Source organism: Perca fluviatilis, chromosome 21, assembly GCF_010015445.1.
Source record: "Perca fluviatilis chromosome 21, GENO_Pfluv_1.0, whole genome shotgun sequence".
NCBI classification, from domain to species: domain Eukaryota; kingdom Metazoa; phylum Chordata; class Actinopteri; order Perciformes; family Percidae; genus Perca; species Perca fluviatilis.
The window spans coordinates 24,019,380-24,043,689 of NC_053132.1; the positions used below are offsets into that span (position 1 = coordinate 24,019,380).

The window sequence follows — 24,310 nt, forward strand, 5'->3', positions numbered from 1 at the left end:
CGGCAGGATGTGCGGCAGCATCTCCGGGGATCTTTAAAACCTGAAAAAAGCGCCTGTGGATGCAACGAAAAGTACTGGATCCTTACATTTGAAAGGGGGGAAACTAAATCGGAGGAGCACGTTGAGAAACCAATAGATTACTCATTTTCGGTATTTATCCTTTTTTTGGGGGGGGGGGGGGGGGGGGGTGTTTCTCCATCAGCTCCGCGGAGGAGGAGTGAACCATAAAGAAGTTTGTGCGCGGCGTTATATTTAACCTGAGGCTGCAAAAGTAGACACACATCTCGCGGTTCTTTTCTTTTAATTTATTTTTTTATTTCTAAGAGGGGATGGTTATGAAGAGTTGGTGAGGCCACTGGAGAGGCTTGGACACCGGAGACCGGGGGCCTGGGGTGTCTATTGAGACGGACCCGCGCGTTAGCGCACCACCTGGGAACTATACGCTCCGCCAGACGCACGGAACCCACAGACCCTCTCCTCTCTCTTCTTCTTCTCTCTCTCCCCCACCTCTGCTCTCTTCTTTATCTCTTCCCTCCTCGTGTCTCCTTCTTACTACGTTTTTTTTTTCTCTCTTTATGCTGATGTGGACTTTATAGCCACGACAAACACTGATCATGCGATGACTGAGCGCGCTTTGGGCACATCTACCGAGTCCATTACAGGTAAAAAAAAAAAAAAAATCCAACGGAAAGATGCTCCTGTACTACTCATTTAGACAAATAACCGCAGCAATATCACTTCACATTGATAGGGCTGAAGTTTGGAAACGGATTGGAATAGTGGCGGGCTACAGTTGCTGATGAGAGAGAGAGAGAGAGAGAGAGAGAGAGAGAGAGAGAGAGAGAGAGAGAGAGAGAGAGATTTGGGCATTGTTTTTGATGAAAAGGAATGCGAGCCCCCTCTTGAATTTTTTTTTGGAGGCTCGTTAGGAGCTCCGTTCTATTTACCAGCTTATGACAGCAGATATGGGCTATAGATTGTCAACCTGCATTCATTCAAACATCAGTTTTGGAGCATATTCATTCTTTTAAAACAATTTTATGCAATCACGTTTCCGATGAGGTGTGCGCATATTTTTTTTTCTTTCTAAAATGAATTATCTGCTCCCCGCTGTTGCCTGTTCCGACAATATTTAGATTGAAGTGTGAGTGTATGCTATTTACCATATATGCAAAGTTGGTAGTCCTAGATTTTATTTCAAAAATAAAAATCAGCAGATTTAAATGTTGCCCGCAGATTTTCTTGAATCTTAATGCGCTCTGCTCTGGCTGCTGCAGACACTTAAGCATTTTCCCCGGCTGTCAGCTATATTTACTGTATCTAATCATATGTGCATTGCTTGCAGGAGGTAAATGATGGCCGAGGATGGGGGAAATCTCTCCGGGATCTCCGACGCCAGGGGCTCGGAGGGTCGCTCCTCTCTGCCGAGGACTTTTATCCGCCTCAACGACCTGTCCGGGGCCGGGACAGGAGGCGGGGAGGGCGGCGAATTGGTGGTGGAGCCGGCGTCCCCGGCGCCTGACGGGATCTCTACAACCGGGGAGGAAGTGTCTGCGAGCGGGGATGAGAGCCTGCCCTACCCCGCCATGGCCCCCGTGGTCTTCTTCTACATGAAACAGACCACCCGGCCTCGGAGCTGGTGTCTTAAGATGGTCAGCAATCCATATCCTTTTATACCTTTTGAGATAGGAGTCTGCTCATGCAGCGCATGCGCGAGCTTCCACCTGTGGCAGGTAAGAAACACCTGCTGGGCTCTGCAGCTTTTACCAGTTGATCTCAAGGGTTAGTGATTGATCACAAGACGTTGGATCATAGAGTGAGCACGTGGCTTGGACGTACTGATGTTGACATATAAAAGGTTGTGTGTGTGCGTGTGTGTGTGTGTGTGTGTATCCAGTGAACAAGCTTCATGACCTACGGACAAAATGAACTGATGTGAAGTGTGATTGTGTGACTAAAATGTGTGTCTTAGTCTCATTGGTAGGGCTGCCCCCTCTTAGTCGCTTAGTCAACTAATCGGTCTTTGGTCATTTAAAAAAAAAATCCTTTTTAATGCTGATTGACTTGTTTCGAAGAAACTTATCTGTGGTATAAACAAGATTTAAATTGGTTCTTTTGCGCAATTGTTTGTGGAGAAGCTCATTTGTTTACCGATCTGTTGATTGGGGATGTAACCATGCATTGTGAATCGGTTAAAAAAAAATCGATATAAATGTGTAAAGATTACAACCGCTTGAGATGAAAAAGTGAATCGCGATGTGACATTTTTAAATGGCCTAGGGCGTGATCTGCTTTTTGATTTCACTTGTTTGACTTCAGACGTCACCTTTTTTTTCTTCTTTTTTTTTACTACTTTAGTTATTTTAATGAGGGATTTGTTTTAAAATTTGAATAATTCATTTTTTTTTGTCATTTAAGATAACATGCAATTTTAGTTGCACTTTTGATGGGTCTCATTCGGTTGAAAAAATTTGTGAGGAAATCGTATTTGAACTTCAAATCGGGAATCATATCGAATCGTCAGCTGAGTGTATCGTTAGGTCCATGTTGTCCATATTGAGTGTTAGTCGACTGAGGATTTCTTTAGTCCAGGAGCTGCATTCACACTAACCTGACAGGACATGTGTGTGTGTGTGTGTGTGTGTGTGTGCATTAGGTCCACCTCATGCTCTGATTCCCCAGTGTTCGCCTCCCATCGATTATGCATAAGGAATGATGCAAGTGATGACAAGTTATTGACCTTGCGTGACTGGGCCTATCCACTGAAGCGTTATAATTAGTTTATTGATACACACCTGTAGTGTCTGTTTATTGAGCACTTGTGTTTTCTTTCGGGGGTGAATAGCGGTGGAAGGGTGGAGTCTTTTCAAGACATGGAGCCTTATTGAATCATTCCTGCCACTGAAGTGTACTATTGATTCACAAGTGCACGATTCGGGAGATGAGGGAAGCAGCAGGGAGAGAAAGAAGGCAATGGAGACTCTTTTCTGTCCGTGTGTGTGTGTGTGTGTGTGTGTCTTGCTCTCTTGGTGTGTAGGCAACGTACATGTGCGTGTGAGGTTTCGGTGGATGTGAGAGGGATATGGGAAGGAATTTTTCCATTAGCCGATGTAGCTCTGCTCTGGAGGTTTCAGCCTTTGTTTTGTCTCATAGGTGCTGTGTGTGTGTTTGTGTGTGTGTGTGCATGCGCACATACCGCGCAACGGGACAAAATCAGTGGAGGGGCTGAGCGCTGTACGTGGGTGCCTGAATGCACTGAATTTATGCGTTTCATAAATTAGCGCCCCTAGCGGTGGCAGGAAATACAAGCTTATTTCTAAACCAGAGAACGTAACCGTCGTTAACGTTGTGAAACGGTCGCATTCTGGTTAGGCTTAGGCCTAACACTACTTAGTTAAGTTTAGAAAAAGACGCTACTTCATTTCCTGTTGTGCACGTGATGCTGAACATGACGTAGCTTTGTTTGTTCCATAAAGTTAGAAAAAAAACTCGCTGTTTACTTTTAAACGGGCCACAAACCCTGGTCTCCTGGGTGAAAGTCCTGTTTATAACAACCATCCACCACCCCAACCTACCTCCTAACGCGGAAATTTGGCGCTCTGTCTTTGTCACCTTACGTCCTGCTTTGCTCCCGTCATAACTACTACAGCAACTAGAGGGCGCCACCACTCATTTGTAAGTCATAAATGCTGCTTGAACAAACGACTTATGTGGGCGTTTTTCGTGGGGAGGACAGGTCTTATCCATCTATCCGTACTTTCTGACTTGTCTGCTGCTTTGCATTATTACTCCCCCCTTCCTCATTTGTCACCGTTTTGATTGAGATGCTAAGCCTGTTCTCCTCTTCGTCCCAGGAACATTGTCCGGCGACGCTGCTTGCCTTTGACGCTCTTTTAACCTGCCCTGCTCCATTTCATCTTTCTTTGCCCTCTTTATTCTGCCTCGGTCTCCCAGCGATCACAGCTGATTTCCATGTTTGTAAATGTCAAATCTTTAAAGGTCTTACAAATATACTTTTTTAGCAGCATGGCCCCATGAGTCCCCCGTGGCTCCTCAGGGAGCAAAGGCGATCCTTGGTACTATTATCCAAGTCAGGGGTTCTCAAACATTTTCATTTTATGGACCGCCCACTGGGACATAACTATTTGATAAGTATTTGACCCACGATTGGATCTGTAAGTGAAATGAGTTAGTTAGGATTATTTAATTGTTACAATTTCTCATTACTTTCTATGTATATTGCTCAACTTCCTGTCAGTTGTGTAGTAGATGTATGTAAAGGGTTTCATGCAATGGGATGGTTTGAAACTGGGTGTAACAAAAAAAAAGTTAGCGTTATCTGAAACTTTGACTAGCTGTAATTGCCACGAACACAGTTATATGGATTACATCACACCCCAGGTGTTCACTTTTATTAGCGTAAATGAAAAGTAGGTGTCATGTCACGATACGATTTAGATTAGGCTATATTCAATTCAGGGCCTGTGATTGATATGAGATGATATCACAAACAATCATTACATTTATATCAACTCACAAAAAGCAACTGAAATATGATTTAACAATTTTATTACTGAGCTTTTTCAGACAATATGAAAAACAAACTATTCTTTTTAATAGGTGCTGTGTGAACAAACGACTTATGTAATGGAAAGAGTAAATATAAAGTGGGAATATTTGAAATAAAGGCTCATCTTAAAGATGATATGATGATTTATATCAATATTTTTTACTATAAAAATAAATAAGTATGTGTGTTACGTAACTTACATACGTGGCGTTAGTTAAGTACAAAAGTTATGTAAGTTACGTACGTGGCTTTAGTTAATTACGGAAGTTATGTAACTAATGTTAGTTAAGTACATAAGTTATGTAAGTTACATACGTGGCGTTAGTTAAGTACAGAAGTTATGTAACTTACGTACTTGTTAGTTAAGTCTGTAGAATATGTAAAATATGTTACAAAAGTTAAAATAAAAAAATGTATGTAACTTCCATACATGTAGTTAGTTAACTACGTAAGAAAAGTAGTTTAAGATAAGTAAATGTTGACTTTTGCGTTCACACAGACACGAACGGTCTCTTGGGTGAGGGTCGTGTTGTTTGACCCATCCATCCACTCCGACGGACTTTGTCACTCTTTATTCTGCTTATTATTAAAAAAGTGCATTACTTCTCGTAGGTATAAGTACCAACAGTGAATGAGAATAGCCATAGATCTTTAGCACATATCATATACGTTGCAAACTCAATTGTGGGCGCGCCGTATGGTTTGGATTAGAGGTTCTCAAATCGGATAATTCTTGTTTTGGCCACGTTCAAGTCTTACCTGACATTACGTGTTTTGCTCTGATGGCGGCTGATTATTTCAAGTTCAAATTAAGTCTGTGGTTTCACACAGATCTGTTCAAGTTTTACAATTCTTGCTTTGAAATATTGTTGAGGATTTGCACGTATTGAAGTGGCCGCTGGATAATTTGTGATGACGTATGTTTGGGTACATGTGTCCCCAGGGCACTTTAATGTCTATCTGTACCGATTTCAGAAAAGGTCAACGCTTCTGCAGTGCATTGTAATGTTTCCTGAAATCAATCTTTGTCTTTGCCCCGCGTGTGTCTATGTGTGTGTGCGCTCAAGTGTTTAAATCTGCGTGTATGCTGATGCTTTTGGATCCAGAGAGCAGATGTATCTTGCTATATTTTTTAACTCTTCCTCTCTTGATCTGTGGCTCTTCTCTGCCTCTGTCTTTCTCTCTCTTCTCGAGAATGACTCCTGCAGTAGTCTCTCCTTCTCCTGCTATAAATACGTCCACGGCACACACCAGCAGCAGCCAGCTCTGATGCGCAGAGACTTCTTTCTCTCTCTGATGCTGTAGACCAACAACACAGGAAAACCCTGACTGATCTCGGGGCCAGAATAAATTCTATACAGGCATATCCACAGTAAGCCCTTGGCCTCAGGCGGCCGGCGGACATTTTTGTTTTTTAACCAGTCTGTAGTAATTAGGACCCCTGGATACTCGCTGAGGTATTTAGGGTCTAATTGAAGACCCCTGGGGTGTATGCTCTGAGTGATGTTTTGCCCAGCACATTGCCTGTGTGAAATTCCCTCTGCTTGTTTTGCTAATGATTCCGGCAGAATCTGTGTATGATAAAGAGTTTGAGCTTTTGTGTGCATGTGAGGTTGTGTAAGCAGCACACACACACACACACACACACACACACACACACACACACACACACACACACACACACACACACACACACACACACACATACACACACTTCCACAGGACTCCCGTAGGTGTCTCCTCTCTGGCGGGGAGCTGGATGTTGTGCCAAGACTGAGGAGGAGGAGGGGAGTTTGGGAACGCGTCCAGCACTCTCTATCCTTTTCTCACACCGATTTAAGCAGAGGATTACACGGCCCGAAACAGTGAGGGTGAGGGAGGACACCTGGCCAGGCTAGGCGTTTGTCATCGTGTTGAAATAGCCACATCATTGGAAGACCGACAACCGCCGAGCGCTCAAGGGAGCGGAGGGATTTTTGGGGGGCGAAATATGCTACTGATTTGTTTCTTCCTTCTGTTTCGCTCTCTTGCGCTGCGTTTCAGCGAAGCAGGCTTTCACATTTGTCGCTCGTTTCCCCGATGCGTCTGTCAAATAATGGAAGCCGGAACAAACATTTACTTATTCAGCAGAAAGTGTCTCCTTCCCTCTCCGTTTTCTTTCTCCTTCTCCTCCGCCTACTTCTCCTTCTCCACCGCCTCCTTCTCCTTCGCCTCCTCCTCCTCTGCCTTCTCCTCCTCTTCCTCCTCCTCCTCCTCCACCTCCTTCTCCTCCTCCTCTGCCTTCTCCTCCTCCTCCTGCTTCTTTTTTCTCCCGGACCCTTAGTTTTTTTCCTCCGCTGGAGTTAAAAGCCTCACGTTGGCTGGAGAGTACGGAGGGGTGTGTTTGTGTGTGTGTGTGCCATCTATGACAGACACCAAAACCAGTAGAAAAAGAAGAAGAAAAAGAACAGGGGAGAAAATAAAATGAAAAAACCAAGGCTCAGTTGGAGAGCCGAGTGGGATTTCAGAGAGCATTTTTTAAGAGTTGAAAAAGTAGGCCCCATGATGCTTTACTTTCATATTTTCTCCCTCTGCCCCCGCCCCATCCCCCCCTCGCCTGGTCCCTTGGAGCATTTCAGACATTTTCAGCTTCTTGCAGTTTGAGTTTATCCTCATTGTGAATTCTATCTGAACTTCTATCATACAGTAGGTGTGTGTGATCATGTGTCTACATTTTAGAAGACGCGTACTGTGTGTGTGTGTGTGTGTGTGTGTGTGTGTGTGTGTGTGTGTGTGTGTGTGTGCGTGCATTTTTCATATTCTCCATATGAACTGAATCTTTATGTTCTTTTTAACTCACTGGGAGGCTGACATGAACTCTACTTATCCACTGAAATATTATGTTTGATGAAGTATTCATTTACTTAACCATGCAAGGCCTTTTCAGTTGCGTATGTGTGTGTTGTGTGTGTGTGTGTGTGTGTGTGTAATAGAGTGTGCGGGTACTTTTTCTGATTCATGTGTTTCGCTGAGCATGTGATGTGACGTGACTTGCATGTATTTTGCATGTAAAGTGCTTGCCGCAAGGTATGCGTATCTGTGCGTGGGTGTGTGGGATGGTTGTACTTGTGTGTATATTTAAAGCCGCAGACACACTTTTAATTTAACATTTAACATAACACAGATATTTAAAAGCATGTTTTTGTGTAAAATGCAACTTGTCAAATGGATGGGTCAGCTGGCAATGTGTTGATAAATCAGAAGCCTTCCTGACTAGCTGTTGACCATTCTGCTGTACATACTGAAAAAGCTCTCCAACACTCACAACTTGCACTACTGTACATACTGTATAGTTCTTTATTCTGTATTAACATAGTCATAGCCTGTCCATAGCCTGTACATACAGTACCTGTAGTAATAGACACTCATATAGACACATATCTATATACTTGTATATCATTCATACCTTGCACTCTGTACTGTAGCATATGTTAATAATTCATATTGTATCACGTTATTTAATATGTATTTAATCACTGCTTAAGCACTTCTGGTTAGACACAACTACATTTTGTTGCTCTGTACTTGTGACAATGTGCAATGACAATAAAGTTGAACCTAATCTAATTCACATAACCCCACCAATGACCAGTTGTTGCCCAATCACTGCCAGGGTTCATGAGTTGTTGATCAATCTGAAAATATTTAGGTTTTTTTGTTGACCAATCAGACAGTCAGACTTACTGTAGCCCAATCAAAGGACTCGTGGACTAGCTGATGACCAATCAGGAGAATTGGTTAGAGATTGCAGACCACAATCAAGTTAGCTAGAAAATGTTACAGCTGAAAGTTTGCAAAGGGACTGGCGTAAATCCCTAAAAGTTTCAGCTATTATAATTCTGACATTTGATGTTTTGTATAAATCATGGTTTTCATCAGCTGTGCTCCCGAGCTTCATTTCCCTTGATCATGTCCTCTAAGAGGTAAATCCATAGACACTGAAAATAGTGGATGTAGCAGCACTGACATCACCCATTGGTTTGTGGCAATTTGGGCGTCGCCATCTAGATTTTTTGAAATCGGACATGTTTTTGGATGAGAGGGTGGGGCTGGGGAGGATGACGCTGCTAAGCCAGTGTCGTCTATCGCTGCAATGGCGCTGTGCTAAGCTAAATGCTAAAGAGGGAAAGTTGCCAATTTTTAACGGGCTGAAGCGAGTCATCAGGCCAAGTTTTGCTGGTGGGTAAACACAGACCTCTGGTTACTGCCACCATTCATCTGCATGTATGGCACACGGAACACTGAAAATCTCCAAAGTTTCACTTAATTTAGCAACTAACGCTAGCTCTAGCTAGCTAGCCCTGGTTGGCAATGTTCTACCAAATGCTGAATAAGACATTTTTAGGCGACCAAAATGTTCCAATTAACTTTGATGAATTGAAAACACACAATGAGAGGGTCAAATTTCAAGATGAAAATACTGACAACACCCAAAAACAAGTTCACGGCTATATTAATGTGCACAGTGTCATGGTTAGCATTGCTAAACCTCTGTCCTGATTGGCAGGTCGGCGTTTCGGTGTGTAGCCACGCCCTAGAGCATCCCCTTCTTTATCGTCTATTTTAAAATAAATGGGAGCATAATTTACAAAATTGACATCATGCTGTATGGAAGAAGACTTTAAGCTAGCGATTGAAACAAACTCATGGAATAATAATTGCGCGAGGCCAATAGAGATAGCCACCACTATAAATGTAAATATGAGTTGTAATTGCTGCTTGAACAAATGAGTTATGGCAGCGTTTTTCTGCTCAGTTGACAAGTATATAGGGGAAATGGGGACAACAAATATGTGTCCAATGACAACTTTCTGTGAGCTCACTGTTAAATTAGTTAAACTTCTGGACAGAAGAGAGACATTTCTACCTCACTTAGCTCGAATTCTTCATATTCGCTTTCTAAGATGGAAACTAAGTGGTAGAATAAAAAACTTGCATAACTGCCAACCAAAGAACTCTAATGAAAACACAGCTACAGTCAACACTTTGAGCACTGACTGTAGCTGGCATTCGTGCGCATGTGTGTGGGTGTAGGGCTTTTGTTATTGTGCTGGAAAATCTTTGTTACATTCAGAATTTACAGCTAGTTAGCTAGATTTATCACTGAGCCTTTGCTCTCGGCTTCAGCAGAAGGAAATGAGTGAGTGTTCATCATATGCCAATCCAAATATCAGTTGCAGTATTTACCAGCACAATTGCAGTAATTGCATCTGTTGTATACACACTCAACACACGCTCACAGCCAAGGTTGTTCGAAGAAAGCGAAGGTTCTTTCATCATAATGTGTTGAAATCAATCCAAACACCGGGTCACTGACTGACTGATCAGTTTACTGGCAATGGAGCACTCCTGTCACACCGTACAGTATGTGTGTGAAATTCAGTGATGCAGTCAGCGCCACGATGAAAGTGCCAATTATTGATGAATAACACGAGTGACAATCAAAAAGGGATGGCAGGAGAGCGAGAGAGAGAGACGGTGGAAGGGAGCGAGGCTGAGGCAGAGCCCAGACTGCACTAAGGTGTGAGTAGACGACCCAGTATGAGGTCTGTCCTTAATGAGGAGCTTTGTTTAAGCTGTTAAACTGCAAACAGACTGAGCACAAAGAAAACCCTTCTTTGTGCTGAGCCTGCTACTCATTTTTCTACTTTCTATCGCTGATTGCTACGCTTTAGTTCCAACCTACAGTCAGCTCATTAAAGCGCTTACATTTTCTGCTCTACGCACCTGATGTTTGGTAGGTTTTTCCTGGGAATAGCCCTACCCATTTTGTGCACACAAAGTGACACATTATTACATTTTGCCAAAGCAACAGCAGGGTATCATTTAGCACAACTAACACATGTGCATTCAGCAGCTTGCTTGGCAAATTGCTGCTACAACTGTGGTTGCTACAAACGAATTCCTCCTCATGGAAATCTCACATACGTAATAGAAATCAATCACAGGTTTAAATATAGGTTTACTGGTGCAAAATCCAACCCCATGGGGTATCGATGTCTGTTCAGAACACTGTAGTGTTTCTATATGTCAATGCTCCATTCAGTTTTCACTGTGGATGTATCGATTTTTAGCCTCAACACTCAACGCTGAAGGAAACAGAACTAGAAGTCGGATGTCCACAAGAGAGGGAATGGATAAAAATCAGGACGCTGGCTTAAGTACAAAAGTCAAAAATCCTTGTTTTTGTTTGGCTACTCAAAGTCAAAGCAAGACCAACACATATCAACTGTACTAACGTGAGAATTCCCACAACCAATTGTGGCTTCCTCACTGCCCCTGTACACATTATGTGACACATAAAGGTAATGAATACATACATATATGCACACTGTACATTTATTTTAGAACGGAAGGTTTGTCTAAAAATGTTGCAACTTTGGGAGAAAAATGTAGTGCTCAGCCAGGAAAATGGAGAAAAAAGGTGCTTTAATGGTGGCTTTGTACCTAACACAACCCACTTAGTTTGAAACAAATACTGGGAAAGTGACTGGGGTCTATTTGTTTTTATCATTGGCTGGCTAACTCATTGGAGACCCAGGCCTTAAATTAGATACAGGCCTCTATTTTGTAATTGCTCCTGTTTCCCAGTTAATGCAAACATGTTTACCTGTTGTGGTGTGTCTTACCAGTTCAGTGAATGAAACTCAACTTTTCTAAAACAAATGAGGTCCCCTGGTAATACTAGTCCGGTTGCAAATTGGGCTTAAGACGTGACTCTGCTGATGGAAGTAGAGCTGTGGGAATGACCATTATAATGAGTTTTACCATTTGAGACGTTGTAGGCAACAGGTAATTCCACCCGTCCCCAAATTTATTCTTGTTGGCTATAGTTTGAATTCTGGCCATATTTTTGGCTTTTATATGAGTAGTATCTTTAGAACAACATGGAAAGTCAGATGAAGAACTACCACAGACAGAAAAGCCAAGGGAAGAAAAACATTGTGGCGCTCCAGACACTCATTTACAAGTGATTCCAAATCATATAATCAATTGTAATTACTCAGGTGTGTCTCTGAGGTGTCTGCCTGTCTGACTTTTAAATCCAGTGGAAAGCCTTAGCAGCCTAATCTAAACACGGAGAATACATTGGATCTGAGTACTGCGTGTTTTTATTCACAATGGAGCTCTGCCAACTGAAGCTGCAGTGTATGGCTGTTCACTGGTAAAGCCATCACACGTTCTCTGATTACCTGCGTAACCTGGTTTCTCAGAGTAACCCGGTTACTTAAGTGCATGTAAATGCACTGACTGGGTTTGTAGGCCGGGCCTGGCAGCTGTCCGCGCGCGTGTGTGTGTGTGTGTATGTGTGTGTTGGCAGGGGGGGACTGGCTAACCTGATACACACCCGGTGAAACTCCGACCACAGTGATTCAGGGGGAAACCGCAAACTCCACTGTAGACTGCCAGACAGCAGCAGGAAGCACTCTCACTGTCTCTCAGTATGTGTGTGTGTGTGTATTTTTGGCTGTGTCCATGTGTCAGCATACAGTATATGTGTGACTATGCATGAATGTATAAATGCAATACATTTTTTTTTGGTGTTTCTAAAACTGCTTTGTGCTCACATTTTCCTTGACTGTAACTTGTGCCGTTGTTTCATTTTTCCTGTCGGACTGCGTTGTGCTCTTCCACCCCCGTGACTCTGGTGGCCTAGTTAACAAATTAATGTGAATCCTGTAAAAACCACAGGCTAGCTCGCCAACGGAGGAAAAAGAAGGATAGCGGAAGGGTCTAAAACAGGAGGTGGTGAAACCGAGAGGAAGGGATGGAGGGTAGACTTTTGCAGATGGGCTGCAGAAAGTCGTCTGCCGCCCAGTAAAAATCACTTCCCAGTGTGTGTCTCGCCCGCTCTAATTCTTTGTTTTCGCCTCCAGCCACAGTATCTCCCCTCTCATATTGGCTGTGGTTCGAGATGCACAGTCACGTGTTTGTGTTTGTCTCCAGACAGCAAATATGTCACCGGTTTTCAATCAATTATTTGTACAGGGGAGAACAATGAGTGTGCATAAAAACCCCAGCAGTTAATTACTGCTACTTCAGAAAACGGCTTGTCATGATTAAGATGTAAGAGAAAACAAAACAATTCTGTCGCTGTCATCTGCAGATAATTATCCGGAACGGCAGTCTGGTTAGATGATTAGTTCGTTTGGCTGGTTGGCAGGTTTTATTGTTGGCTGTTTGGTTAGATGGTTAGTTGACAGGTTTGACGGTGGACTGGTTTGGTGGTTATATGCTTGGTTGACTGGTTAGTAGATTGGGTGGGCACATACTTGGGTGATTATTCCACTGGTTGACAGGGTGGTTGGATGATTAGTTGGTTGATTAGTAGGTAACTGTTGACCAGTCTTGTATAAAGTACTCGAAAGCAATACTTGAGTAAAAGTACAAGTAGCTTACCAGAAAATTACTTTGGTAGAAGTTAAAGTCTCCTTTTAGAACATTACTTGAGTAAAAGTCTTAAAGTATTTGATATTTACTATACTTCAGTATCCATAGCAATTGTCTGATATTAAATGTACTTAATTATTAGAAATAAAAGTAAAAATATACTTTGATTATGAACTTTATGGCCAACTTCATCACCACGTCGTCGGGGTGATCATCATCTGTTACCATGGCGGCAGAGCCTGCACGAGGTGCTTCCATGACACTATCAGTCATTATTCTTCCTCCTCTTTCTTTAGTTTTGGCCTATGTTTTTATTTTATTTTTTGCCGTTTGGCCACAAACAGGCATCACGTCACCAACTGGAATGGAGCAATGATTCGCCAAACCTGCTTTTTTCAGTGTAATTAATTTCTTCTGATTTTATTTTGTAGTAACGACTAACTAAGATGCTTAGGGGAAATGTAGTGGATTAAAAGTATGCATTTTATTCAGGAAATGTAGTGGAGTAAAAATAAAAGTTTATACGGAAAATATAAATAACAAAGTAAAGTACAGATACATAAAAATTCTACTTAAGTACAGTAGTGAAGTATTACAACATTGCTGTTGACTGTTGAATGGTTGGGTGTTTGACTGGTTAATAGATTGGTAGGTTGACTGGCTGGGTATTTGATTGGTTGGTAGGGTTGTTGGCTGGTTTATTCAGTTGTTTGACTAATTGGATGGTAAGGTGTTTCATTGTTGGGTCATCAATTAGGTGGCTTCTTGATTTTTTTGGTAGATTTGTGGGATGACGGGTTTGGTGTCTGATTGGTCGATTGGTTGGTAGTGTGGTTGGCGGATTGGATGGTAGATTGGTCTGTTGACGGGTTGGGTATTGTATTGGTTGATTGTCCAATTGGTTTGCGGGGTGGTTGACAGGTTGGATAGTGGCCTGCAGCGAAAAGTTGAGAGCAGCAGCAGCCAACTTCTTTGTTTTCAAGTAGCAGGGAATTCACAAATTCTACTTGTGCTACATTGCGGTGTTGAAGAACACAACAGAATTTCACACAAATGTGCCATTCGAGTGACACTCCCATTGCCACGCAACCCTGCTGCGAATCACCAGATCGGTGGTCTGGATGGGGCCCTAACACGTTAGAAAGGAGCACCCATCTTTGAAGTTTAGTCCTGGAAACAACACAAGCGTTTCCATTTGAAATGTAACCGTGAAGATGGACATACGGACACCCCACAGTTTATAAACATATATAGCGTACCGACGGGAAAGAGGAAATGACCTTTCTTAATTTGTTTTCTCTTTCAATGTGTTTTTTTTTTCTCCTTCACCACCCCACCCCACCCCCCACACCCTCTCCTTGGGCTGTTCCGTGAGATGGCTGTAAGTTTATGTAGGGCTCAGTCCAGGATTTTCCTACCAGCTTTTTCTCATTAGGGTATTCTAGAAGACTTGAGCTTGGCTCCACAGAGTGGCAACAGAAGAGGGTGGGGGTATAGAAGAAGGAGGGATGAGAGGATGGGGGGGTGGGCAAGCTATAGACTTACTCTTACACTGCAAAATCTCAATGGGCACCTGAATCGAGTTATCTTTAACTGTCTCACCACGGCTGCATCTGTCCCACGTCATATCCGATGCCTCAGTTTCTCTCCTTTCTCATACACCTCTCCACTCTCTTCTTCTGCCTATCTCTAGCCCAACACATACTTCTGTCTTTCCATATTTTCTTTATTTCCAGACATATTCACTCTGAGGTTTCCTCAAACACTGCCCCTCTTTCTCATTTTTAAGCTACGATGACAAGGGGAATCAGTTACTCTTTCCTATCCTGTCTTTTTCTCTGCTACACATTCTTGCTCCACCCTCTGCTCATACTTCCTGTGATAACTACATCTCTTTTCCAGCTGTTTTTTCACCCCCTTAAATTGATATGTTTGTGAACAGCACAGCAGGGGATGCCATGTCTGACAGTCAGAAGTACTCTTTTTGTTAGACCCTGTTACTAACTGGGGACTCAGGTGGCGTTGACACACAACAGATCTCACCGCTGGCCTTATCTCAGTACCGACACACACTCACACACACTTCTCAAGGGACAAACATGTAGAGTGACCAATCAGCCGGCTGTCGAAATCTCTCTCTGCCTCTGTATCTCTATTTCGATCGCTCTCTGTCAAGTCATCAGAACACTAATCTGGATTTTCCTGCAGCAGGGCCGGGGAGTCTAGTGAAGGAGCGAGAAAAAAAGAAAAAAAAAGAGATGTCTTATTATAGATAACAGATGAGGGATATAAATAAATCTGGGGGCGGGAAGCTTATATAAGTCATGATATGTCCATTGGCCTCTCAGCCCGCCTGTGCAAGAGACCCTGTGTGTGTGTGTCTGTGTGTGTCTACATCTGTGTGCATGTGTGACCTGTCCAAAGCCTTGTTCAGCTATAGCTACCATAGGTCTGTGGCTTGCTTCCACCTACAGCCAGAGCTTTAATAAATCTCTCGCATTATGTAAATACAATATATAACATGGCTTAATAATACGCACAGCAGATTGCATGAAAGTCATTCACTCAATTAATGTAACGTTCTGGTTCCACGGTGCGCCTGAAGCCTTAACATGTGCAGTAATCCTGCGTTGTTCCAGTAGAGGCTGAGTGAAAGCTAATGAACTTCACCAGCCATGTCTGCACAGTGGGCTGACCACCAGAGGGGACGTGTGTGTGTGTGTGTGTGTGTGTGTGTGTGTATGTTTGTGTTTTCAGTCATTATATGGACGTCTGTTGTGTCTAATCCTCCCATGGAGTGTGTAATTAAGAAACAGCCCACAGAAGGAAGGACACACTGTTTTTTTAAGCATGGCCATGTATCGATGAGCACATGTGTTGTGTGTGTGTGCATGACTGAGTGCTCGGTCATTGCAATTGACCGCTCGTTAAACCCCTCTCCTGAACAGCGATTGTCCAATCATAGCTTAGCAACTGTGAGTAGGCACTGCAGGTCTGTAAAGCTTTCTCCACATAATGCAAAGTATGAGGGATTAAACAAAGTGTTTATCTGCCTTAGTGTATATCAAGATTGACGACATGACAGCTCCCCAAAACTAAGCCAAATCATCTGGATCGCCCACCGGTGGCTGGCTGAAGTACAGGTCATAAACCCCGCCCCCGCCATGTTAGTGGATGAGACATGGAATCATTTTTTCCTAAAGATGGATTCTGTTATTTTTGGTAGTTCTTATCTTGCATGTATGTATGTCCGAGTGTTCATTTTTTTCTGATAAGTTTCGTTTGAAGAATTATTTGATGCTGTTTAAAGGGAGTGTAACATCATGATTGACAGCTGTGATTTCCAGGTCTATGTATGTGATAGTGCGGCTCTTACCCCGATGACTACTGCACAGACTCTAGCTCCAAACAACATCAGTAGCCCAAATGCCAGGGCCCGTATCCACAATATTTTGGCTTAATTTTTGTACAGTGGGAGGTAGTGGAGATGGCTGGGATGGGATGACGCATCCATCGTTATATACAGTCAATAGCTCTAACTTAAGCTGTAAATGGTAGCATGCCCGGCTAACTAGCTTACAGTAGCAACTTAATCCAGCGTTACTTTCAAGACCAACGAGCATTTCATACTACATTACTTGTGGGGTCACAAAAAACAACAACACAAAACACATCCACAGTATTTCCCCAGCTGGTACTGGATGATAACAGAATTTAGAATTAACAGCTCATTGATTTTGTGAAAGTTTACACTCGTACTTTTTCGGAACAAGTAACAAGCATTGCCTGAACTGTTATCCAAGATAGTGTCATATTGGTTAGGCACACTGGTTAGTCCTTATCCTGAAGGCATTTTATCTTGTAATGTTATAAATGAAACATATTATTCTGAAAATATGAACAATAAAGCATGAATCTGCGTCTTACTCTATCATGCTTCTCTAAGTCCGAGTACGTGACCTAGGCAGCCAAAAAGCGTCATGTAGGAATAAAATACAAGTCTGATCTTGCATCTTTCCTTATAATAAAATAAATACTAAGATTATAACTAGCTTAACACTGCAACATAAAAACAATGCTGATTATTTTTTTCAGTGTCTTCTACAACTGGTGAGAATGTTGCCTCTTTGCCTAGGACATGCAACTTTAGCCTCAGACTTTAAAGGTCCCATGACATGGTGCTTTTTGGATGCTTTTATATAGACCTTAGTGGTCCCCTAATACTGTATCTGAAGTCTCTTTTATATAGACCTTAGTGGTCCCCTAATACTGTATCTGAAGTCTCTTTTATATAGGCCTTAGTGGTCCCCTAATACTGTATCTGAAGTCTCTTTTATATAGGCCTTAGTGGTCCCCTAAAACTATCTGAAGTCTCTTTCCCGAAATTCAGCCTTGGTGCAGAATTACAGCCACTAGCGCCAGTCCCACAATGAGCTCTCCTTAGTATGTGCCATTTCTGTGTCTGTAGTTATTGAGGAGAAGGGGGGGAAGGTGGAGGGTGGGGGTGTGGCCTTGACCAGCTGCCACTTTGCTCGTTTGAAAGCCATGATGTCTCTCTCTCTCTCTCATGGGTTGGCCAAATTCTCTGGGCGGGCAAAGCAGAGAAAGGGGAGGTAACCTTGCTCCTTATGACATCATAAGGAGCAAGATTCCAGATCGGCCCATCTGAGCTTTCATTTTCTCAAAGGCAGAGCAGGATACCCAGGGCTCAGTTTACACCTATCACCATTTCTAGCCACTGGGGGACCATAGACAGGCTGGGGGAACGCATATTAATGTTAAAAAACCTCATAAAGTGAAATTTTCATAGGGTGACCAGATTTCCTGGAACTAAAACCGGGACACTTTGAACGTGACCGTAGTGCTTGTGTGCGCACACGCTTTTTAACGTGAACATGTGCCAGCCCAGGTCAGACACAGACCGTAACTTGTGAAATTAACAAAATTGCAGTAACAGCCTTTTTCTGTTTAGTGTGAGATTTATGTTGAGATTTTTTCTAAAAAAGATTTTTTGAAGTGTTATTGATTCCAATAACAGCAAAGTAATTAAAATTATTTATTGACCTATTTCTACCTTTTTCTGAATCAATGTATGCTGCAAATATCTTTAGTTAAAGAGAAACAGATTACAATCCAAATATAAAAACATAATGGAATATATTGCAGTAAGGCTGTCAGGAATTCTGTATTGCTTTCAACTATTTATTCTCCTTTGGATGGACTTTTCTTTCAATCATTCATCAATCATTTCTTTCATCATTCAATTATATCTGAGACAGCACACATGTAGCCTAGAGGCATCATTTACTCTTACCTCCTGTTTTGCGTCTTTTGTTGGGGAAGTAACCTCCTTAATGTGCATATGACAATTATTCACCTCAATGATACATTCATTCATTTTAATTTATTAATAAACCCCTGGACTGTAATATTTCAGATGTTTGAGCAAGATTTCTGCTCTTGTCCAAAACTTTGTGCACATTCAAAATACAGTATATCTGTGTTCTCTGTGATTTGGAGGAGTCGTGATATTTTGAGAAAAATAAAGTGATAATAGGCTATTACAAGAATAAAGTCACAAGCTATACAGTACAGGCCAAAAGTTTGGACACACCTTCTCATTCAATGTGTTTCTTTATTTTCATGACTATTTACATTGTAGATTCTCACTGAAGGCATCAAAACTATGACTGAACACATATGGAATTATGTACTTAACAAAAAAGTGTGAAATAACTGAAAACATGTCTTATATTTTAGATTCTTCAAAGTAGCCACCCTTTGCTTTTTTTGATAACTCTGCAAACCCTTGGTGTTCTCTCAATGAGCTTCATGAGGTAGTCACCTGAAATGGTTTTCAATTCACAGGTGTGCTTTGTCAGGGTTAATTAGTGGAATTATTTCCCTTATTAATAAAAAAGCAAAGGGTGGCTACTTTGAAGAATCTAAAATATAAGACATGTTTTCAGTTATTTCACACTTTTTTGTTAAGTACATAATTCCATATGTGTTCATTCATAGAAATACACGGAAAACAAACGCAACACATCTGCCGCAGCATGTCCACAGCTGTGAGCGCATCCATAAACCTGAAGCTGCCCTGCATTTTACAGTGAGAGTGGACACTAAGCGACGCACAGGTCTGCTTCAGAGCTCTGTGTGTTTGAGTCTGAACCGTAGACTGGAAACGTCACGTCACGGGAACTTCAAACTAAATCATTAGTATTGCGCTCCTAAACTTTGTGTTGATGGCATCAATGTATTAGACTGATTTGGCTATGATTCCTCCGAAAACTTCACCCGGCTTTCATAGTTTTCCTCACGGAGAGACGGTTGCTAGGTAATAGCAACAAATACAGCATGGTCGGACCACGCACGTAGCTGCCTGTTCTATTCGCCTCGGAAAAATAAACTGGACAAAGTTACATTCGGGGCTACACTCAAAACATTCGGGGCTGAAGACACGGCAAAATCGGCTGACGCCGCTCCTGGTGTAAACCGGAACATTTTAGCGTCCCGACAGGCTTTTGTTGGGACTCGGGACAAGCAATTCAAAATCAGGACTGTCCCGGGACGTCTGGTCACCTTAAATTTTCATGCCATGGGACCTTTAAGCATGATATAATATATTGAGAGCCTTTTACCGGATGCCCATTTTAAAATGAGTTAGCTGGAAACATGAAAAATTCAGCCGGAGACAGTTTTCATCCAACTCATGGAGCTAACGTTAGCTTAATTAGCTAGCTTAGTGCCAGCTGATAAAATCTGCCAGCAACAGCTATCGTTTTAGCCTGGAAATTGATGGTCACCGCCTAGAAATGTTTTTATCTATCTCTGTCTGAAATCACAGACCCACGTATTATTACTAAGAATTTTGAGTGGTATGCCGGTTATCAGTTGTGTGAGAAAGGAAAGCTTATACAACTATAAGTAACAGGCGGGAGTGGGCGCTTAATGAGTCAATAATGCTTTTTACGTATGGCTACAAGGGTGACCCACAGGCCTCGCATGCTAAGCTTTACTGTACACAGTAATGTGGGTTAAGTGTGTGAATGTAATTCATATATGCCATTCATGGGTGTGCTTGTTGGCTTGTGCGCATGTAATGTATGGGAAAGTCAGTGTGTGTGTGTTGTCTGTGTACTTACTTTTGTCATACTGTAATTACTCCGCTTCACTTCAGTGCCCCTTCACTGCGATCCGTTTTGCTCAGGCTGCGGCACTGACATGACAAGAGACACACACACACACACACACACACACACACACACACACACACACACACACACACACTCTATTGGGCTCTCTCCCTTCAGCGCTTGGCCCAAATCACTGTGACATTTACCGTTTCGCAGCCATTAGAGCTTAATGTCCCAGGGGTGACTGTGTGACAGTGGCTGCTCCAGAATCAGATCACAGCATTTTGTCAAAGTGCCCAGCCTCAGCATCCTTAGACCTGCTACACCTGTGCTGGGATCAGCTGAGGAGGGAATGGGATCAAGTCTCACGAGCCTGAGGCTTAGCAGACTTGAAGGCGGTTGCAAGGTCAGGTGATACAGGTGTAATCTGTTAGACTGACAGAGTGTCAGAAAGTGACGGTCACAGTTCAGTGATTAGGAGCTGATCATAGAGACATCCAGTACTAATACCACACTGTATTAAAATACTCTGTAGAAGTAGAAGTAGTCAATGCAGAAACTGGAAACAATCAAAACATGTCTGTCAGTCAACTAAGTGTTTAATCGGCTAATAATTTCAACTGGACTTGTAGGCCTGTATCTTGCTGTGTAGTTTAATTTATAAATTTATAAAGTAACAATTGACTAAAGCGGTCAGATGAATGTAGTGGAGTAAAAAGTACAATATTTCTCTCTGAAATGTAGCAGAGTAGAAGTAGAACGTGGCATGAAAAGAAAGACTCAAGTATAGTACAAGCACCTCAACTTTAATTCAATTCAATTTTATTTATAGTATCAAATCATAACAAGAGTTATCTATCGACACACTTTACAGATAGAGTAGGTCTAGACCACCCTATAAATTCCAAAACCCCAACAATTACAGTAATTCCCTCAAGAGCAAGCATTAGCAGTGGCTATTGCGACAGTGGCAAGGAAAAACTCCCTTTTAGGAAGAAACCTCGGCAGTAAGGTACTAAGAGCTCTTTTAGGTATGATGGTACTTAACCATTTAGAGCTTTGTAGGTCAGGAGGAGGATTTTAAATGTGATCCTAGATTTCACAGGAAGCCAATGCAGAGAAGCTAAGGAGAAATATGATCTCTTTTCTTAGTTCTCGTCAGAACACGCGCTGCAGCATTCTGGATCAGCTGGAGAGTCTTAAGGGACTTATTTGAGCAACCTGATAGTAAGGAATTGCAGTAGTCTGGTCTAGAAGTAACGAATGCACGGACTAGTTTTTCAGCATCATTTTGAGACAGGATATTCCTAATTTTGGCAATGTTACGAAGATGGAAAAAGGCTGTTCTTGAGGTTTGTTTTAAGTGGGCATTGAAGGATATATCCTGATCAAAAATAACTCCTAAATTTCTGACAGTAGTGCTGGAGGCCATGGCAATACCATCCAGAGTAGCTATATCTTTAGATAATGAAGTTCGGAGGTGCTTTGGTCCCATCACAATAACTTCAGTTTTGTTTGAGTTTAACATCAGGAAATTGTGGGTCATCCAGGATTTTATATCTTTAATACACGCTTGAAGTTTAGCTAACTGACCACTTTCGTCTGGCTTAAGTGACAGATATAATTGGGTGTCGTCTGCGTAACAGTGAAAGTTAATTGAGTGTTTCCTAATAATATTACCTAGAGGAAGCATATATAAGGAGAATAGAATTGGTCCAAGCACTGAGCCTTGAGGAACGCCATGGCTAACTTTAGCGTACTTGGAGGGTTTATCGTTAATGTTAACAAATTGGGATCGCTCAGAGAAATAGGACTTAAACCAGCTTAGTGCGATTCCTTTAATGCCAACTAAGGGTTCCAGTCTCTGTAACAGGATGGTATGGTCAATAGTGTCGAAAGCAGCACTAAGATCTAATAAAACAAGTATGGAGACAAGTCCTTTGTCAGCAGCTGTTATAAGGTCGTTAGTAATTTTCACCAGTGCCGTTTCTGTGCTATGATGCATTCTAAATCCTGACTGAAAGTCTTCAAATAAATTGTTCCTATGTAGAAAGTCACATAGTTGGTTAGCGACTACCTTCTCAAGGATTTTGGAGAGAAAGGGAAGGTTAGATATAGGTCTATAGTTGGCTAAGACTTCAGGATCGAGGGTAGGTTTTTTCAGAATAGGTTTTATCACAGCTATTTTAAATGACTGCGGTACATGACCTGTTAATAAAGACACATTGATCGTATTTAATATTGTGGTGTTGACCACAGGTAGTGTTTCTTTAAGTAGCCTCGTTGGAATAGGGTCTAAGAGACAGGTAGTTGGCTTGGTTGAAGAGACCTTTAACATTAATTGTTGAAGATCCATAGGATAAAAGCAGCTTAAGTATGTATCAGGTCTTATCGTTCTCTCCAGTCCTCATGCGCCCAATGGTGAGCTGTTAGAAGTTGAGGGCGAAAGGTGATGAATTTTATATCTAATTGTTATAATTTCATCATTAAAGAAGGTCATGAAGTCGTCACTACTCAGAGCTACAGGAATATATGGCTCAGTAGAGCTGTGGCTATCTGTCAGCCTGGCTACAGTGCTGAAAAGACACCTTGGGTTGTTCTTATTTTCTTCTATTAGTTTGAGTAATAGTCTGATCTGGCAATTCTGAGGGCCTTCCTATAGGTTTTCAGACTATCTTGCCAATCCACATAAGATTCTTCCAGTTTAGTGGAACGCCATTTACTTTCAAGTTTTCGTGAGATTTGTTTTACTTTGCGAGTTTGGAAGTTATACCAAGGTGCTAATTTCGTTGCTTCATCGTCTTCTTTTTGAGAGGAGCAACCGAGTCTAAAGTTGTCCGTAGGCAGGCCGTAGCAGCGTCTACGAAGTTATCAATTTGGGAGGGACTAAAGTTAACATAAAGGTCCTCTGTTATATTAAGGCACGATTGCGGACTTTAGTGTCCGCAATCTTGTTTGGTCGCACCCTATATAGTTCACTATTCAATAAACTCTATATAAGGAATAGTGAGTGAGTGAGTGAATGAGGGAACGGTTTCGAACACAGCTCCATTCGAACCAGTGCAGCAAAGTAGGGCATGTCATCGCAGTCATGAGAAGAGGTGTAATTAGCCAATTTAAGTGAAAACACCTGTGTGGGATTAACCATGGCTGTGTAAACGTGTTTTGTATGGAAGCCAAAGAATAAAAATGTGTTTTAAGCTGAGATTTAAAAATCTCGGCAGTGAGGGATGACCTGATATGAATGGGAAGTTTATTCCGCAATCTTGGGGCCACCACTGAAAAGGCACGATCACCCTTTGTTTTCATCCGGAACTGTGGAATAGCTACAATGAACTAATTAGACTAAGGGTCCTGGAGGAGTGATGTAGGGTAAAGGAGATCAGCAATATATAAAGGTCAATCCATGTAATGCCTTAAAAACAAGTCGATTCTATATTTGACTGGTAACCAGTGACAAGAGGCCAATATCGGGAAAATATGATCCCTCCTTCTGGTACCAGTCAACAATCTAACAGCCGCGTTCTGGACAAGCTGCAGGCGTGATAAAGATGATTGGCAAATCCCAGAATATAAGGAATTTGTATACGTATACGAGATAAACTAAAAATATTTTCACCTTGGCCTTGAGGGCTTCCATTGTTTAGTGATTTTTCCATAATGTACTTAAAGCTTCTATTTTTTTATTTTATTTTATTTTTTTGGATCAGCAACACAAACAATCAAACAAACATCAAACAAGGTTCTTTGCTAGTTTAAGACCAATGCAGTTGTCAATTTCCCATCCAGCGCTCACGTCGTTTAAATAGCAAATGCACCTACGCTCATCTGTGCGCCCATGGGCGTGCTGGTCTTACAGGGAGGTGTGTTCAGGTGCATTCTTAGCGTATCTTGAGGCAGCGGGAAATGATCGCACAATTGACCAACAAAAACCTGGTAACAATAACGCAGCATTTCATTGTTATTTTAACAGCAAATTAGTAAAATGCGCCTAGGTTCGTGCACGGCAAACGCACACCATGCTTGTTACACACACACAGGGACGCACAGCAGCACACAAACATGCAAAAGATTCAAAATTAAAATATTACGGTGCAAATCCGCCATCATAATAGCAATGCGCCAAGGTCCAAATGCGCCTGGCTTTTAAAGGGAATGGGAGATGACAGTC

The 24,310-nt window shown here is 42.1% G+C and overlaps 1 protein-coding gene across 12 annotated transcripts in view; it reads left to right on the forward strand.

Moving 5' to 3' along the window:
- The first annotated feature begins 519 nt into the window (after positions 1 to 519).
- Positions 520 to 24,310, forward strand: part of cacna1g (calcium channel, voltage-dependent, T type, alpha 1G subunit) — a 386,801-nt gene continuing 363,010 nt past the window's right edge. For 10 of the 12 annotated variants that reach the window (XM_039787908.1, XM_039787916.1, XM_039787917.1 and 7 more), the window contains exons 1-2: positions 521 to 662; positions 1,346 to 1,663. In XM_039787908.1, the coding sequence (XP_039643842.1) occupies positions 1,353 to 1,663 (311 nt within the window). In that variant the 5' untranslated portion in view covers positions 521 to 662; positions 1,346 to 1,352. Of the gene's footprint in view, positions 663 to 1,111; positions 1,145 to 1,345; positions 1,664 to 24,310 lie in introns of those variants that run through there. The other 2 variants (XM_039787919.1, XM_039787909.1) reach the window with 2 other exon arrangements.